General features: G+C 43.3%; 2 protein-coding genes across 2 annotated transcripts; both read right to left on the bottom strand.

Annotated features, from left to right (window-relative positions):
* Positions 1 to 68: 68 nt before the first annotated feature.
* LOC105048108 (pentatricopeptide repeat-containing protein At5g16860-like) lies at positions 69 to 3278 on the bottom strand. The gene has a single exon (XM_010927309.4). It carries the CDS (start codon positions 2904 to 2906, stop codon positions 654 to 656), a length of 2253 nt encoding a protein of 750 aa, XP_010925611.1. The 5' UTR covers positions 2907 to 3278; the 3' UTR covers positions 69 to 653.
* Positions 3279 to 4420: 1142 nt separating this feature from the next.
* On the bottom strand, positions 4421 to 17744 carry LOC105048109 (probable LRR receptor-like serine/threonine-protein kinase At5g45780). The gene is made up of 11 exons (XM_010927310.4): positions 17212 to 17744; positions 16980 to 17112; positions 16738 to 16809; positions 14142 to 14285; positions 13979 to 14050; positions 13845 to 13904; positions 13121 to 13194; positions 12877 to 13020; positions 12468 to 12803; positions 11530 to 11921; positions 4421 to 5038 (listed from the first exon to the last, which is right to left on the bottom strand). The coding sequence occupies exons 1-11, from the start codon at positions 17318 to 17320 to the stop codon at positions 4724 to 4726; spliced, it is 1851 nt and encodes a 616-aa protein (XP_010925612.1). The 5' UTR covers positions 17321 to 17744; the 3' UTR covers positions 4421 to 4723.
* Between the last annotated feature and the right edge of the window lie 1531 nt (positions 17745 to 19275).

The raw sequence follows: 19275 nt of genomic DNA, 5'->3' as shown, positions 1-19275 counted from the left end.
TTTGATAATGTAATGGATATGCTTTCATGAAATAAGAGCAAACAACTTGAAGACCATGTTGCATAACATTTTTCAAAAAAGTTTTATAATGTAACATTTTTAAGGTTCTATTTCAATTTTCAAAGATGTGCTAACATCATGAATAACTCAAACAAAGTTTCACAAGATGTCGATCCCATTAGTCTTAGAACCTATGATTTTGGTGAACGTCTAACAGACAAATGGGGAACAGGGTAGATATTGGAACAGCTTATGTCTGTTAGAAATGGTTCTTTTGACAATATGGACCAGGATCGTCCAGAAACATGAGTGAGATACAAGAAGATAGGATATCAGATGCCTGTGTTATGGAAGTGGTTCTCTTTACATGTGAAAGATAATCATAAAAGCCAAACAAAATAGCAGATTGAATTGCAAATCCTGGCAGGATAGAATGTTTTTGAGATATGTTGATCTAGTTTTGTATAGGATGGCGCTGTATGTTCCCTAGTCAAGGGAGGAGTAAAGGGATGCACCCCTTTGTGTGTGTACAATCCAAAGACCCCATTGTCTTAGGAGGGAGTAAACAAAGCTTCCGCTGGATACTCAGAGCTCACTGCTCTCATTTAAGCCACTCGACAGCCATAACAAGTTCTCCCACTTGGGATTCTATGCTAGAAACTCATAGCCCTCATCTGCTCATTTAAGACACTCAACAGCCAAAATAAGCTCTCCCACTCGGGATGCTGTGCTCTTTCCTTGGCAACAAAGGAGTGGACTCTCTTGTTCACTTCTATCCAACTACACCCAGCACCTTTCTTCACTCCCTTCTCCGTCATCAGCTTTCTCATCACTTCAACACCATCCCACCTCCCGAAATCAGCTAATATGTTTGATAGCAGCACATAATATCCCGAATTATCACTCCCGGACTCAAGTATACGGGCTCCGGTATACATTCCAATATTTAAATTGGAGTGTACCTTGCATGCTCCAAGCAGTGTTCCCCAGACTTCTGTGCTAGCTTTCATCGGCATCGTCTTTACTAAATCAAGAGCCTGTTCTATTAGTCCACATCTTGCCAATAAATCCACCATACAAGAATAATGCCCTTCTTTAGGGCTCACCTTTAAGGCCTTCATGCTGTTAAAGATCTCGATCCCTTCCTCAACAAGTCCCCCATGTCTACAGGCTGACAAGGCTGTGATAAAACTGACCTCATCAGGCTCTTCCAACATTCGGAAGATTCTTAGAGCATCTTCTACGAGTCCATGGACGGCATAACCTCCAATCATCACATTATAAGTGACCAAGTTCTTGTCTGCCATTAGATCAAACACTCTTCTTGAGTCTTTGATCCTTCCACATTTTGCATACATGTCTACAAGAGCACTTCCCACAAAAGACTGACCATCGAATGAGTTCTTTAGTGCCCACAAGTGGAGTTCCTTCCCCAGTCTTAGACCAGAGACACCTGCGCATGCTGAAAGGATGCTTGTTATGGTAATCGGGTTTGGTTCTATCTCAGCTCCAATCATTTGCCTAAATGTATCAAGAGCTTCCACGAAGTGTTGGTTCTGGACATAGCCCGTAACCATTGAGCTCCAGGAGATCACATCCCTGTCTCTGATCGCTTCAAAAACTCGTTCAGCACTTTGGATAGAACCATATATACAGTAAGCTGACACAAGAGCATTTCTAACCCTGCGGTCTGATTCTAAACCCTCCCTGTAAGAGTAGGCATGGATTTCCTTGCAGTAACCAAAGCATCGGATACTGGAAATTGCCGGCAGAATGCTTGCAATAGCGATTACATCCGGCCTCAACCCCACATTCAACAATTCCTTGAAAACAACCACTGCTTCATCAGACAAATCATCCTGAGAGAAGGAAGATATGATCCCACTGTAGGTAATTACATCAACATCAAAACCAGCAAGCCTCATGTCTCTGAGAAGCTGCATGCTTTCTTCAAATAACCCATTCTGGGCATAGGTAGAGATCAAGGCATTCCAAGTAACTTTATCCTTTTGAGTCGAGCTATCAAATATCCTACGAGCTTCCCTGACTCCACCACACTTACCATAGGCAGAAACAAGTGCATTCCGAATCATGGATATGGATTCAAACCCTCTTCTCAGAACATAACCATGTACTTCACTAATAACCTCAGAAGTGGAACCAGTTATCAGAAGACTAATAATCGTCACTTGATCCGGCTGGAACCCACAGCGGAACATCTCCCTTACTTTCTCTGCAGCCCCCAAATCAGAACCATTCAGTGCGTAAGCTGAGATTATAGAATTCCATGACACGATATCTCGTTGGGGCATTCTGTCGAAAACGTCGGCGCCGCTTTCTAGGCTCCCACACTTTGCATACATAGAAATCAACGAATTAGAAACAAAAACGTCCGATTCAAAACCGCTCTCCACTGCCATTTTGTGCAGCTCCTTTCCTTGGCAAAGGTCCGGCAGAGAAGCACAGGCCTTCAAAACACACGAGAAAGTATAGGAATCGGGTTCGATCCCTTCTCTCCTCTTTCGATGGAACAAATCCACGGCTTCCTGATTCAACCCATTGGAGGAATAGCCTCTGATCATGGCATTGAGAAGGAACACGTTACAACCCGGAAAGCGGGCGAAGATCGCCTCGGCGCTCGAGAGGTCTCCACATAGGGAGTAGAGTGTGATGAGTTTTGTTGCAAACAAGGAATCATTCACGAGCCCCGCAATCACGATCCTGGAGTGAAGTTGTGAACCCAGAAGCAGGTTCTTGTCGAGAATGCAGGACTCGAGCAAGTGGAAGCAGCTCGCGGATCCAGAATGAGATCTGCGCGGCCGCCATGAGGTTGCTGGAGAGGAGACACCGCGATGATAGGAGAAGACAGCTCTGAGGGGGATGGTCAGAGAAGAGAAGAGTTTCATGAACTTGTATCCCCTTAGAAGACATGAGAGGTTTGCGAGTTTGGATAGGCGACAGGTTAGACTCCCTTGGATCACTCCCTCCCTCTCTAATCTGCAACAGTGGTTAAAACCTTCCCAAATTTCTCGTCCACATTACCGTCGGCTCGGCTCCCTCCATCTCTTGAAAGTATTCGAGAATAAGAAGCCATCGGACAGCAGATAGCATGGAGCCCTCACACTGGAGCGATGATCAGGGTTTTGGAATGGATCGGTGTTATTGTTCCGAAAAAAATGGATTGGTGTTATCGCGAAAATGGACATGGAAATAGCCACTTTTTCTCGGAGATTATATTATTTTGTGGAAAGTCGTGGAATAAAGTTAATCCTCTCACCAACAGAAGGACCTATTCCACCGATTTCTTCAATTCGGATCGATTGCATCATTCTATCACACGTGTGTGTATATCTTGGATCATCTAATAAGAAGGTATCATATATTTTACAAAAAAAATTATTTTTTTATTCAAATCATTAAAAGTTATTAGCCAATAGTTAAAGTAATTTTTTTTTTTATTTAAAGCCTTCAATCAAATTTGATAATAATAATTTTTTTTAATAATAAATAATATAATATTATTTATTAGATGATCCAAAATATAAGTGATACAATTGTTCTAACCAATAATATCTCTAGAATTCAGACTTAACCATCCCACAAATAAAATTAAAAAAAAAAATAAAGGAATAACTTCTTAGATTTCATTATTTGAAAGAAATTATTTTTTAAGTTAAAAATAAATAATATAAAAAATTATATCATGCACTAAACTACATGGAGAGATACTAATCTATCAGATCAATCATATTTTTTATGGATAACAAAAAATTATGAATGTATGATAGATATATGAGAGCAAGACGAGATGATTGACATAGTTCACCACCATATGGCCCAAAATATAATTTCTTTATGAAATGAATCAGGATCAGCTACTTAGTCTCGATCTATTTCGTCTGTTTACCCTCTCTCACGGTGTTTAAAAAAGAAAAAACAAAAAGTGATCAAACATGCTGCCAATTACTTTTTAAACTTCCACCAACACCCACCAACATGCTGAGCTCAGGGTCAGTGGACACGTATATTATCAAATAGATGATGTCATTTGCTATCTTTTTTACTGCCTTTTACTTTTAATTGTTTTCCATTTTTTCAAAATTTATTCTTTTCTTCACTTTGAATTGGCCCTTGTTTGTCGATCCCATCAATTATTTGCGACCTTGTTACTGCCAATTTTATATCTTTGTAATATCTCCAATTTCTTTCCAGAACTACAGTAATTTTCTTTTTTCCTTTGTGTCATTCGAACATTAGCATGATGAAAAGACCATAGCAGGGGCTTGCATGTCCCTGCGAAAGCATATTAAACAGGGTTGCAGGAATGAAACTTTCCCTCATACTGTACAAGAACAACAGTCTATGCAAACCAAAGCAGATCTGAATATTCTATGAGATGAAATGAAAATTTTTAATCTAAAATCATTAATTGAGAAGCATTCTTCTTGATACACAAGATGTTTACACTTTGCAATTAGCTTTCAGTAAGCATGCTGACATTAACTCAAAACTTTCAGAGAGCAAATGACTTCACATAATTACAGTGAGATGATATTTACACTTAATATTCCTTTTTAACAGCCAAAATGGTCACGTTCTCTTCTGCACTGTTCAAGATTTTCCAATTAAGTTTACAACTCCCATGTATCATTAGATTAAACTTCTCTCCTGTGCTTTAAGAACAAAATAGCCAAAAATAAACTAGAACAGTTTGAGCTGGTTATCATCTGGGCCCTGAAAGCTCGATTGGTTCAATAATAAAAGAAGATGCTTCATTATCATCACAACAACTTCTAGAGAAGCTGCAGGATCTTCCATACAGCGGTTCACCATTTGACTCTTCTGGATTTTCTCCTGGTTGGACCCCAGCTTCCAGAGTTTTCACAACTTCTGACATCTTTGGCCGAAGACCAGGATTGGATTGAGTGCACAAGAGAACCACCTCAACAGCATTCTCCAGCTCAGCTGCATTAAAAGAACCACGAAGATCTCTATCAACCATCTCATGGAGTCGCTTCTCCTCATATAAAACCCGAACCTGCATCATTTTAACAATTGAGAATGGGCGATCAGAACTAGAAAAGGAAACAATACACAATATCAATTACTAGAGCAGTAGATAAAAAACTCAACCATCCAGGAAGCCAACTATAAAATTAGCTTAGCAGCCATGTCAGCACCATGTGCGTCATGTATGTCTATTTGTCATCCATGATTGACTTGACTTCAGTACCAGTTTTTCATCTTTTTCCCTCTCATGGAAATTGGATTACTGAGTTTAAATATGTTTCACATAATTAGCTTATCACTAGATTCTTTGGTACTCATCTAAAGAATATATGGCATCAGAAATCATTCTCTTTAGCATAATTCATAAAGACTAACCTTCTGAATGTATAACATCCATAAGGATTAAGATTGCTACATCTAGGGCAGAGCAAATAGGGCTGAACAAATAACTGAAACCCGAAGAAACCAACCTAATCCGATCCAATAAATATTGGTTTTGGTCGGTTGAAAGACATAAATCGGATGAAATCGGATTGATGTTTGTAAAAAATCAGTTATTTATGGTCGGATTCGGTTCCTACACTTTTAACTCGTATGAAACCGAACCCAACCGATTTAGTATTTCATAAACTCGTTTTTATTTTAAGACGGCATCATTTAAACTTCAATACTTCGTTTAAACTTCATTTTAAAAGTCCAATATTGGACTCAAAATTAACATTGGGTCAACATTGAGATCCAAACTGACACAACCCATCCGAACCCGCTACAAATTGTTCACTTCGGTTTCAAACGATTTATACATGATAAACGATCGACAGTGGGTTGAATTTTTTTCAACCCGATTGGGTTCGGTCAGATAAAATTTCTCTCAACCCGACCAAACCCGACCCGTGCTCAGCCCTAGCTACATCACCTTTGGGCCCAAAAAATAGTCAACATAAACTTCTAATTCCCTTATCCTATGTACCTATTCAATTCTCCTCGCACCCATATAAATATTATTGCTTTTATATAGCATCATCACTCATGTAATAGGTAATATAAATATTTCTATTATAGCATTTGGTCTTGTTGGGATGTACCGACTGACCCCCATACGCCGACTTACCCTCGGACCGGTCTGATCGATGACTGACGGATGACTCCGATCGACGCCCGACTCTACCGACCGCACTGATCGACGACTGCCGATAGTAGCTGCCGACATTGTCCGACTGAAGGAGTGTCGGCCGAACCGACCCATGCTGTTCCCGACCGATCGAGCGGCCGAACCCATATTACCGACTCACTGTCGGGGGTGGCAGCCGACGTCCGACTTAAGCAAGACATCTGACCAGCCGACGGTGCCTTCGGGTCATCACCCGACATTCCACAACCAAATACCGACGTATGATCGATCGGCTTCCTCAAACGCCGTATGACTACTGAGGGCTGCCGTCCTGACAAAGGCATGCGGCATAGCCGCCCTGGGACATTGTCCTGCCGAGGACATGGGTTCGTTCTGACAACCCACGGCGACTCTGACAGCCTCCGGCGATTTGACAACTCCCATTGTCTGCGCCATTAATGACGGCGCCATGCCGCGCTCTACTATAAAACGGGGAAGGTAACAGCGTTGGAGGAGGTTGACTGTTGCCTAATCTCCTCTCTGACTTGACCGTCGGAGGGTCCCCGTCGGAGTCACCTCTGGTCAGTGCGGACTTCTTTTGCAGGCGCTCGTTCCCGACGACCAGGCGACGAGAGGATTGGCCGCAACAGGTTTGGCGTGCCAGGAAGGGGGGATCACGACCTCCACAGCACTTGAAACATCCTTTCGAAATGACAAGAACCAGAGCTCAACGATCGAGGGCTACCGGGTCGGCGAGGCGCACTTCCCGTCGGGAAGAGGCTCCTCCTCCACCTTCCATGGCGGAGCCCAGCTCTCCGCATCCGGTGGCAACTACGGAGGTGCAAATCGCAGCGATCGTGCGGCAAATGACCGTTCTGACGGACGCAGTCAAAAGCCTCCAACAACAACCGACTCAGTTGCCGCAACCACCGGCGGAACAACCGGCGACGCACCCTATGCCGTCCAGAAGCAGCCGCCGACGCCTGCGTCAACTCCCGTCTCCTCCTCAAGAGCAGCCGCCTCAGCACTCCCGCCGAGAAGGAGCAAGGCGGCCACGACGTGACCCTCACCGGTCTCAGCATCCCTCTCCTTCCCAGCTGGAGCAGGCAAGGAAGGGGAAGCGGCCGAGGACACCATCCGCCTCACCCTCACATTCTTCGGGAGGTTCGACTCCTAGGGTTTCTCAACATCGACGGTTGGACGACTACGAACGCAGGTTCGAAAAAATCGACCGTCGGCTCGCTCAACTCCAGGTGGATGGCCAGAAGTCTTCGAACGACGTCGACTTCCGGACCACCCAACCTCTCTCCCGACTCATCCTCGACGAGCCGATCCCTAGTCGGTTCAAGGTGCCGCACGTGGAGCCTTACGACGGCTCCACCGACCCAATTGACCATTTGAAGAGCTACAAGTCTCTCATGACAATCCAAGGGGCAACCGATGCCCTCATTTGCGTCGGCTTCCCCGCCACACTTCGCAGAGCTGCCAGGGCCTGGTACTCCGGCCTCCGCTCAGGAAGCATCCGCTCCTTCGGTCAGCTCGAACATTCTTTCGTGGCCCATTTCAGCACTAGCCGGAAGCCCCCACGAACCTCGGACAGCCTTTTTTTCCTCAAGCAGAGAGAAAACGAGACGCTCCGACACTTTGTGGCCCGGTTCAACGCGGCCACACTTGAGGTCCGAGACCTCAATGAAGACATGGCTATCTCGGCCATGAAGTGGAGACTAAAGGGGTCTCGGTTCACCTATTCCTTGGACAAGACCCTCCCCCGGACGTATGCCGAATTGCTGGAGCGCGCGTACAAATACATGTGCACGGACGAAGGAGCTTTCTACTGGCGCTTGACCGAGGGCATGGGTCAGAAGGAGAAGTGGAAGAAAAATCAGGCTCCTACTGAACCCAGCGAGCCCCACCGATAGACGGGTCTCGTCCCGACAACGGAGTCTGAGACCGACGCATCGCAGGTATGACTCCTACACTCCTCTCCCCGCTCCTCGTGCACAGATCCTGATAGAGATCGAAGGAGCGGAGTATCTACGACGGCCTCGGCCTCTGAAGGCAAAAGGCCTCGACCGAAGCGGCTCGATCGTCGATCGTCGATCGCCGAATCAATGGCTCGATTACCGATCGCCGAACCAACGGCCTCGGCGTTTGAAGGCAAAAAGGGCCCCGACCAACATGGCTTGATCGTCGATCGTCGAGTCAACGGCTCGATCACCGATCGCCAGACCGATGGCCTTGGCCTCTGAAGGCACAAAGGCCTCGACCAACACGGTTTGATCGTCGATCGCCGAATCAATGGCTCGATCACCGATCGCCGAACTGACGGCCTCGGCCTCTGAAGGCAAAAGGCCTCGATCGAAGCGGCTCGATCGTCGATCGCCGAATCCACGGCTCGATCGCCGATCGCCGAACCGACGGCCTCGGCCTCTGAAGGCAAAAGGCCTCGACCGAAGCGGCTCGATCGTCGATCGTCGAATCCATGGCTCGATCACCGATCGCCGAACCGACGGCCTCGACCTCTGAAGGCAAAAGGCCTCGACCGAAGCGGCTCGATCGTCGATCGCCGAATCAACGGCTCAATCACCGATTGCCGAACCGACGGCCTCAACCTCTGAAGGCAAAAGGCCTCAACCGAAGCGGCTCGATCGTCGATCGCCGAATCAATGGCTCGATTACCGATCGCCGAACCAACGGTCTCGGCCTCTGAAGGTAAAAGGCCCCGACCAACACGGCTCGATCGCCGATCGCCGAATCAACGGCTCGATCACCGATCGCCGAACCAACGGCTCGATCGCCGACCAACACGGCTCGATTGTCGATCGCTGAATCAATGGCTCGATCGTCGATCGTCGAATCAACGGCTCGATCACCGATCGCCGAACCGACAGCCCCACCTCTGAAGGCAAAGGGCTTCGACCAACGCGGCTAGCTAACTTGCCAACTTAGCTTCGACTAAGAAAGGGCAAAATGCCAAGACAACCGTGACATACCCGCCCGACCAAGGTCTGGGCAACGGGTATTCGACTTGCGACATACCAATCCGGTCACGACCGATCGAAGGATATTCAGCTTACTACTGTCTATCATACGACTGGACATGCTACGTCAACGGGTATTCGACTTGCGACATATCGATCCGGTCACGATCGGTCGAAGGATATTCGGCTTGCCACCGTCTACCATACGACTCGACATGCTACTTGCGACATACCGACCCGGTTACGACCGATCGAAGGATATTCGGCTTGCCACCGTTTATCATACGTCCTGACGTGCACACCCGATCCAGGGGCCGGACAATGGATATTCGACTTGCCATCGTCATCCTATCCAAATACGTCAGATGCTACTCGACCCTTAGACTCTGCGGAATGATCGTGTCGACGAGCAACGACCCAACATGCATGCTCGACCTGCAGTCGGAACAACCGACATCGGATCGTTCGTTGATGCGATCGCCAGAGTCAGGGCAAGACATGACGGAAAACCACTTCTTTCGTCCGAAGCCGTCGCCCACGTGTTCAAGCGAGCCAACACGACATCGGACTCAGGAGTGAGGGGGGCAACTGTTGGGATATACCGACTGACCCCCATACGCCGACTTACCCTCAGACCGGTCTGATCGATGACCGATAGATGACTCCGACCAACGCCCGACTCTACCGATCACACTGATCGACGACTGCCGATAGTAGCTATCGACATTGTCCGACTGAAGGAGTGTCGATCGAACCGACCCATGCTGTTCTCGACCGATCAAGCGGCCGAACCCATATTACCGACTCACTGTCGGGGGTGGCAGCCGACGTCCGACTTAAGCAAGACACCTGACCAGCCGACGGTGCCTCCGGGTCATCACCCGACATCCCACAACCAAATGCCGACGTATGATCGGTCGGCTTCCTCAAACGCCGTACGACTACTGAGGGCTGCCGTCCTGACAAAGGCATGCGGCATAGCCGCCCTGGGACATTGTCCTGCCGAGGACATAGGTTCGTTCTGACAACCCGCGGCGATTTGACAGCCCACGGCGACTCTGACAGCCTTCGGCGATTTGACAACTCCTCCCATTGTCTGCGCCATTAATGACGGCGCCATGTCGCGCTCTACTATAAAACGGGGAAGGCAACAGCGCTGGAGGAGGTTCTTTTGAAATCCCTGAACTCCCCCCTCTCTAGCTCTCTCTCTCTCTCATCGTTGAGCTCCTTGATTCTTTTCTACTGTTGCCTAGTCTCCTCTCTGACTTGACCGTCGGAGGGTCCCCGCCGGAGTCACCTCCGGTCAGTGCGGACTTCTTTTGCAGGCGCTCGTTCCCGACGATCAGGCGACGAGGGGATTGGCCGCAACAGGTCTAAATAGCAATCATGCTATATTTACAACATTACTTTTGTTAAACATTTATAACTTCATGATCTTCAAGTTAGTTATTTTTTCATGTACTACTGATCTCTACATATATCAAATATTTTTACTCTTAAAAAAATGTGCATATCTAGAAAATAGTATATAACTAACATGCAGAAGCGGCACTTTTTCTATTTGAATGCACTCATTTACATAATCTTATGCAATTTTAGATTATGCAGATAGTGGACTTCTTGAATCAATACGTTACATACAATTGTATTCTCTAAAGCCCTTCTGAGTGTATTATTTAATACTTTCATAAATTGACAGCTGAAAGTCACTGAGACGCTAAATTATTTTCAAAGAGAAGATACTGAGATAACTTTCTCTTCATATTGTAGAAAAACGAACATAGTCATGCTTGCCTCCTGAACCCTGGTTCTATGGCTCCGGTTTGGTTCCAAACTTGAACCATAGTCCTCAAATGTCTATGGCAAGTAGGAATGCACCCAACCAACTCTAACCCAGCATGAAAAGGTAAGCTCTAGCCTATGCAGCATATGATAAAGACATGACTGACTCAAATGGAGTCCAGCTCGAGTCTGATATGCAAATGGGTTAGCTTGGATCTGAATGATCATTTTAGAAACAGTTTAGCGATGGTGTCATCTTTCTATCCCAGAAAGAGCAAAAGATTTTGTTGACAACAGATGAAAAGGACATGAACTCCATTTAAGACCCTGCTAAACTACATAACCAGTTCAAGGAGGGCATCTATCTGAAAACATGAAGACCATTACTGATAATGAAGAGGAATTTCTGAAAAGCAATATTCAAACCTAAGCAACTTAAAGTAATGCAGATATATGTGAAAGTAGTGTTATTGTCAAGCAGAATTCCTTTCTCTTGATACATCAGTCCACCATGAAAAAAATCCATGATGACATTTCCCTTTTGAAGTTGTCCCAGAATTTGCTGAAAGTCCTGCATACTTATGCAATAAAAAGTGAAAATACACCAGAGGAAAACTACAAGCACATATTCATGAAGTTGCTTACCCAGTCAAGAATCATTCCTTTCTGAACACCGCCATTTCCAGAACTCAAGGTTTTTTGTCCTGTTACTAACTCCAGCAGCAAAATGCCAAATCCGTACACATCTGTCTTCTCTGAGGACTGCCCAGTAGATAGATACTCTGGAGCAATGTGTCCCACGGTACCTCGAACTGCAGTTGTAACATGCGATTCCCTCTGATCCAGGAGTTTGGCCAACCCAAAATCTCCAACTACTGCTTCAAAGCTTTCATCAAGCAAAATATTTGCAGCTTTAACATCCCTGTGAATGATTTTTGGATTGCATTGTTCATGCAAGTATAATAGCCCACGGGCAGCCCCAAGTGCAATTCGCATTCGTTTGCTCCAGTCCAAGGATGGTTTCTCATGATGATGATCTGCAAACAGTGTTACTTCATGAGGGAATTCAAAGCATTCTGAAAACAAAAACAAAGTTCACTAGGCCTGTGCAAATTATGCAGGCAAATACATCATATTTTTTCTTGTTGCAGCAGATGTGCTGCAATTCATTCAAATGATCTATATAGACATTAAAAGATTCATGTAGATTCAACCACTGTCATTGAGTGGAATGTAGATTTTGATGCCAATAAATGTTGCACCTGTGTAGCTTATGTTTCTTGGGCAATGGTTCTATGTCCCTCGTGGAATGCCAAGAAAAATTCAATGAAGAAAAAGTCTTTTTTGTTGAACAAAGAAAAATGTGGTTGCAAAGGGCATCCAAATTTGCTTACTTCTACGAGATTCTGCCTCTTGTTTTAAATATAGTAGAGATGTCCACAAGGATTAGACAACTTGGGCAACCAGAACAAACTGAGGTTTGACTTAGAAAAAAGAGGAAGAAGAAAAGTTAATTCCATATCTGGAACTTGATGGAAATTTTTAATCTTATAAGTAGACATATATGGACTTAGTAGACTGACCTCTCAAACGATCAGCAACACTCCCATTTGGCATATATGGATACACAAGTAGCCTCTCATGTGATGTCATGCAAAATCCATACAACCGTAAGAGGTTCCTGTGCAAAGCTAGGCCAATCATCTCTACTTCTGTTTGGAACTGAACTTCCCCAGTAAAGCTGGGATCTTTTAACCGTTTCACTGCCACCACAGTGCCATTTCTGAGATGACCTTTATAAACAACTCCAAATCCACCTTGACCTAATATATTCTTAGAATTAAAATTATCAGTTGCAATTTGCAGCTCACGAAATGAGAACCTCTTCAAATGGCCCATTTCAAATTCATAATCTTGACCTGCAAACAAATTAGCAATATATGAAGCTTGCTTAAATTTTATACATAGCAAGACAATGTCACTGAAGCATACCAACAGAAGCGAAAGGCAAACGCCATCTGCAATAATGTAGCCAATAAACAAGCAGCAGTATGGCGACTGTTAGAGTACAGCCGACACTTAAAGAAATGGCTATTGCTAATTGGTGGTTGCTTGGTTGTCTGGATGATTTTGTTTCTGCAAGAAGTAGAATAATGAAAATAGCAGCATCATACACTACTATAAGACCAATAACTTTAAAAATAAAATAAGAACTTTAAATCTGCTCACAAGTTACCATTAATTGGCAATGGAACATCTGCACAACCACGCAAGAAAGATGAATTGCAAAGAAACCTATTTCCTGCAACACTACAGAAGCAGCATAAAGTTACAAGTCATAAAAATAAAATAAGAAAACAATATGTGCTCATTGTTTGAACATCTCCAAACAGAAGAAGAAGAGGAGGAGGAGAAGGAAGAAAGTCTTTGCAACAGAGTGATTTGACACTATCGGACCTACAAGACCAATGGATGCAAGAAGCAAGTTAATCCAAAAGGATCTGACCAAAAGTTAAGAATGATAAAACTGTGAGCCCTCTGTTTCACTTGCTCCATAGGCTTCAACTGGGTGTCTCTGTTGCAGTAGATGATGTTGTTGCTGCATTTGTTATTCTATAGATCATAAATATTAAACAGATTTTTGAAGACAATTTGTTTTCATGTACAGAAATGTGAATATAAGGCTGTGTATGACAGGTCCCAAGGAATTAGCCCCACAGCCTGCTATAGCTGTCAACCATGCTTGCAAGTCCAAGTCATATATAAACTAAGCAATTATAACAGTTGGATTGTATCTGCAGTGGAAAGGCTAACTTTGAGGTCTAGACTTGATATATTAAGTCTTTATGGTTTCAAGGTGATACTTTACTAGTTTTAGAGATAAATTTGGTACGAAAATAAAGAAAAAGAAAAGGAGAGGAGTAATCTCTCTCTTAGAGGCATCTTCCCAGTTAGCTCACCTGTAATCTTTTGCAAGGATCTTAGGAGTTGGACCACTAAGATTGTTGAATGACAAATCTCTGTAGCATTTTGCATGTGTAAGTTTCAAGCCATAAGATAAAGAATTATAAATCACATTTGAGAGGTTACTTACAAGAACAAAAGATCTGAAAGATTAGCAACAGCTTCAGGGATCTGGCCAGATAAATTATTCTTGTCAAGACGCCTGAAAAATAAATGATAGAAAATCTTCAGTGCCAAGCACATAAATTACTGATTGAAGGATCAGCATAATTCAAATCTAATTATTAACTCACAAGTAACCTAGTTGATTCAAAAATCCAAGTGATCTTGGAATTTCACCAATGAACTGATTGCCAGAAAGGTCAAGAGTCCTGAGTTGTGACAGCTTCCCAATTTCAGGTGGAATAGGACCAGATATTTTATTATTTTGCAGTAACCTGCAAATATAGTATGAATTTTATAGTCAAGACACCTCAATGTAGACACAATGCAAATCCTAGTAATAAGAGAATATCATGCCTTTGTTGACATAGCCAACAGATATCACATATTATATACAAAAGCTCTGTCATTATTAACCAGATCAAATTTAAAAAAATGTTTTTATATTATGACAACATCTAATCATCATAAAGAAGATCATGCTCACCATAAGACAGCAGGTCAAGTATGGGATGTTTCATGTTTGTGAACTGTAATATTGCACCAGACAAAAGGTGAGAAAGTAATGTTTGGTCCGCCCAATATTTATAATTCACTTCTCTACATTTCAGGGAAAACACCGTATAACCAAGACACATCATCAAAATCATGCTACAGGTCATCTTAAATTACACATGAAACAAGACATGTGAGTCAAATTCTCTCTCTCGGGGGTAGGTGCTACAACATAAAGTAGATAACAGGAATGATCAATCACTTGTTCTGACCTTGTTTTGATCTATCCTATGCAAAACAGTCCATTTACATGGAAAACACATATATAACAAGAATGCCTGGGGCCAGCTTCATGAGGTCGGCCTCCAAGCCTGAACCCTCATCGTGGGCCCTTTGCCAAAAAGAAAAGGAAGTAAGGGTCCCCTTTCACCTGTATATCTTATTCTTGACATATCTCATGTCCTTTTTTTTTTTCCTTTTTAGAAAAAAGGACCTGGATTTATGCATTCCTCTGGAATCCATAGACTTCCACGTTTCATATGTCCCTTACATGCTGTATCCAAAAACCTAAAAGAAACTGCATTTTATTATTATATATGTGGTGGAACTCTTTTCCTGAAGAGATTCCTTGCATACGCATAGCACATGCTGGACTCTAGTTAGTTATGTTTTGATAAGTTTTCTAGTAGTTATTCATAGCTTTAATTAGCTTCTTAGTTTGTTTCCTTTTTTTAACTTATTTTATTATTTCAAAATTTCTACCATTACAGTTTCACAGCTAATTCTGGCTATCAATTTCTGGTGTACGCATACTCATAACAAAGGTAATTGAAAGTCTCAAATATGTTTTATATCCATTCGCCTTGATATTCAAATCTTTTCAATGAATACTAATAGGCTTATTCTTACTTTTTTTTTTTTAAAATCTTTGACATATTATTTTTGTGGCGTTGGCCTTTGGTCAAAACTATCCAAAAATAAATGCAGCAGTCAAAACGTTTCAGCCAAAAGGATAAGCCAAAGCATCCTCAAAAAAATCACAGTTTTAAAAATCAATAAGAAAACCTTGGATATCATATCTTAATAGATCACTGATACACAGTCCCAGCCCCATTCCCAAAGAAGGGAAGGGGTGCCATCAATTTGGTTCAGCAGGAGGATTATGATCAGAGGCACACTCCCATTTTACCCCTTTCAAATATGTCCCCACATTTTTCTCGCAATAAGGGATGGGAATAGGGTGGCATGTTATTTTTTATCTTTACATACTCTTGCTAAGGAACGCTTGCCAGTGATACTAACAACTTAGATTCTTTTCCTTTAGTGCCCTGACTCTCATCCTAGACTCTCCTAATGCAGTCTCCCATTACTAACAAGTAGTATGTGTGGTTTACAAGCTACATCTCATCTTTATAGACTCCTAGAAATTATGCCCTTGTCCCTTCTTTAGTCCTTTTTCTCTAACCCTTGTCCCTTCATCATTATTGTCTCATTCTTCATTGCATATGCCTATTTGTTCTCATCTCTTTTCCTCAAAGGCACAACTCATCTATCTTATCGTCTTCCTATTTAGGATAATATTTAAAAGAAATATTTTCAACTTTCTTATCATGTTAATTCATCATACTAAATGAAAAGTAGTGAAAGGCAATTGATATATCTTTATATATATATATTTTTTAAAAAAGCACTTGTGTCTAGGCGGTGTTTTTTCTCTTCTTGAGTATGGATTTCGAATTCCTTTTTACTTCTCCTCCTATCAATAGCCAGTCTATTTTCTGTTGTTGATATTGTCACATCCATGCGGAGTCCAACCTTCAGCTAGTATACACGTCAAAATAATGATTTTATATTCATGGTCCTGACAAGATTCCATTGCAAACTGAATAGATAGGTTATCGCTAATTCGTTTCAAAAGTATAATTCTATAACTTTTAGTTTCACGAAGGATAATTTCACGATAAGTGAAAGTATGCTTAGGGCAACGCTGTTTCTGCAACAAAGGACACGCCCAAGCAAGAAACCAAAGAGGACAAGGAAAGCAGCGTCATAAGTGAAAAAGAAAAGTCCATCTCTAACGTGGATAAGCAAGAAGAAACAAAATAAATCATTTTAAGCCAGAGGTCACGCTAACTCGAGGGTGGATCTGCACCCACTGTTTATTGATCGAGGTCAAATCGACGCAATGGAGTTTTGGTAGAGAAAATGCTGAAAACTATCTTTAGCACTCACATGGTCTGGAGGTGGCTCAGGTTCCCAATGCTTGGAGACAGCGTACCAGACAAGCCGTTCCTGGCCATCTCCCTGCCCACCACAGACAAGAATCAAACCACATGAGACGAAATAGAATCGAGAAGGAGGAGCCTGGAAGCAAGCAGGGCACCGGCTTTCTTACGGACACCAAAAGAAAGAAACTAAAATCGAAAGAGAACAAAATAAACCAAATCGGAAAAAGGAACATAAGGAAGGGATACAGGGAGATGACGAAGCCGTCGGGGGAGCAGCCAACCATGGACCAGGTGCAGGGGTCCACCGAGTTGATATCCCACCCGTCCATCGCTCCCGCCTCATCCCACATCTTGCTCTTCACCGACATCAGAGCCGCCACTGCACCATCCATTGATAACCCGCATTGCTCAAAAATGAAGCAAAACAGTCCAAGATCACTACTGCAGCCTTCTAGGCATTGAACTGATGGGGAGGTACCTTCGTAGTTCACGCCCTTGGGAGAAAGTGGCGGATCGGTGGATAGCACCAGATCCGCACAAAAGAAGAAGACGACGACCGGTAGCAGCGGCCGAATCCATTGCTCCATTGCAACGACCTGGAGAGATTAGAAAGAGGGGAGAAGAGAGATGCAGACTGGTGCGATTGGGATGGAGCAGCAAGGATACGGTCGATGATTCGAGCATTTTAATTTAATAAGTTGTGTAGAGGCAGGGTGGGTTTCGAGTAGAGGGCAGAGCTGGAGGTCGTCTCGGAATCTCACAGGGGGTTCCTTCCGAGAAACAGATATAAAATAAATTATTGGGGGCAGATAAGTAAAGGAAGAAATAACGGGGATCCTCGTGAAACGAAGGGAAGGGCTCGAAAAGCCGGGCAGGGACCAGGTTTGGAGGGGGAGCTAAGGCCTCGAGATCCAGAAGTCGACACGGATGGCCCCCGTGTCCCGCCGTCTGACAACGTGCTTGTCCGCCGATAGGCCCCTTTATTTTCTGGGAGCCATGGGTGGCGAACCGTCGCCATGACCTGCGTGCGTCGCCATTTTTTTTTTACTCGTCCTTTTCACCTCTCTTCGATTTCCTCTCTGCTGTCCCGCCGAAACGGGGAAACGCCTCTAGGGGAATTTCATCACCGCCCGTCCAACAAGATCATTTGTACCTCCATCCGCCAATACTAGGCTTTACATTAGGACGGTAAAGGATTCAAATACGAGTCTTGTAACTCCTGTCCGCCAATTCTAGACGTTCATTGGGACGGCACATGATTCAAATGCGCGTGCCGCTGCCCCTTGCCACTCCACTTCCCTACTTTGTTCAGTCTGCCATGCTTGTAGGTTGCTTCTTCGCTTTCCCACGGCCAGATGAAATTTTATCAGCATCAACTTGATCGATGAACCCGAATTTCTATCAGCTTTCAAACGATCAATTTTATCGGCATCATATAGAGCAATTTTCTTTTTTCCTAAAAACTTAAGAAAAAAAAATATGAAGCATCATCCATAAAGTCATTTGCTCGTATCCCTTTCTTCTTTCTCATTGTTGCTGTTCGATTTGGTTGAGATTGGAGAGAAGACAACTGACCCTTGCACAGGGATGATGATGCTGGAGTGACCTGCAAAACAAGTCTAAACCGAAGGTTTTCATTCCGACGAGGATCCTCTGATGTTCAAATCAGATTTAAAGAACAACGAGAACAGCAACGAATTCTCTGAGAGAGATAGATTGACTTACTTGATCTTCGATGTTTTGGTTGCTTATATAAAAGACTATCGAATAACTGGTCGAACTGTTGTGAGATTATACGATCCTGAGATTATAGGACCATTGAACATGCCAATGCCATTGCGAACGAGATAATTTAGCCTTCAATCGCTCCTGCAAGATTAGAAGAGTTGGTTACGTCTGAGCCTATCCACTCGGGGTAGACAGGTGTCGCGCACATCATGAAGTGAACCGGCTGTGATAATTAGGACAGCTCACGCACTAAGACATTGGCCTACCGAGATAATGATGTGCGCTGGGCAGACCATAGGATAGATCAAACACAAACTGCTCTATACTGTATATGGCTCTACTCTTAAGTAAATGGTCTCAGTGATAGGTTGAAGACCTGAGATGTCCCATAGTTGTCACGTTGATTTGAGATACTCATGGTAATCATTGTAACACTCATCAAGCCATATTTTCTTTTTCCTTTACCTATGAGGCCTTCTTTCCGAGCCCCTTTCTTCTTTTTTAAATCTTCTACCCCTTGATGATGTTTATCTAAAGTATGGATCACGTAACTATGAATTATGTATTGATAAATATTATATTTTGAATACTGTATATTAATTTATTTAGAGATATATATTTGGTCATTACTAGATAACTATCAAAGAAGTTTAAAATATATATCAAAAATCCATCAAATATGTATCACCTGGATATATATTATATTTGTAAACATGACATTTTAGAAACTATGTATCAAATTCTTTGTATGTGTATCCATTTGTTTGAAAGATATGTATTAGATAGCTATTAGGTTTGCATCAAAAAAACTTAA

This window comes from Elaeis guineensis, chromosome 7 (genome assembly GCF_000442705.2).
Source record: "Elaeis guineensis isolate ETL-2024a chromosome 7, EG11, whole genome shotgun sequence".
NCBI lineage: Eukaryota > Viridiplantae > Streptophyta > Magnoliopsida > Arecales > Arecaceae > Elaeis > Elaeis guineensis.
This window is presented reverse-complemented; position numbering and strand designations above follow the sequence as displayed.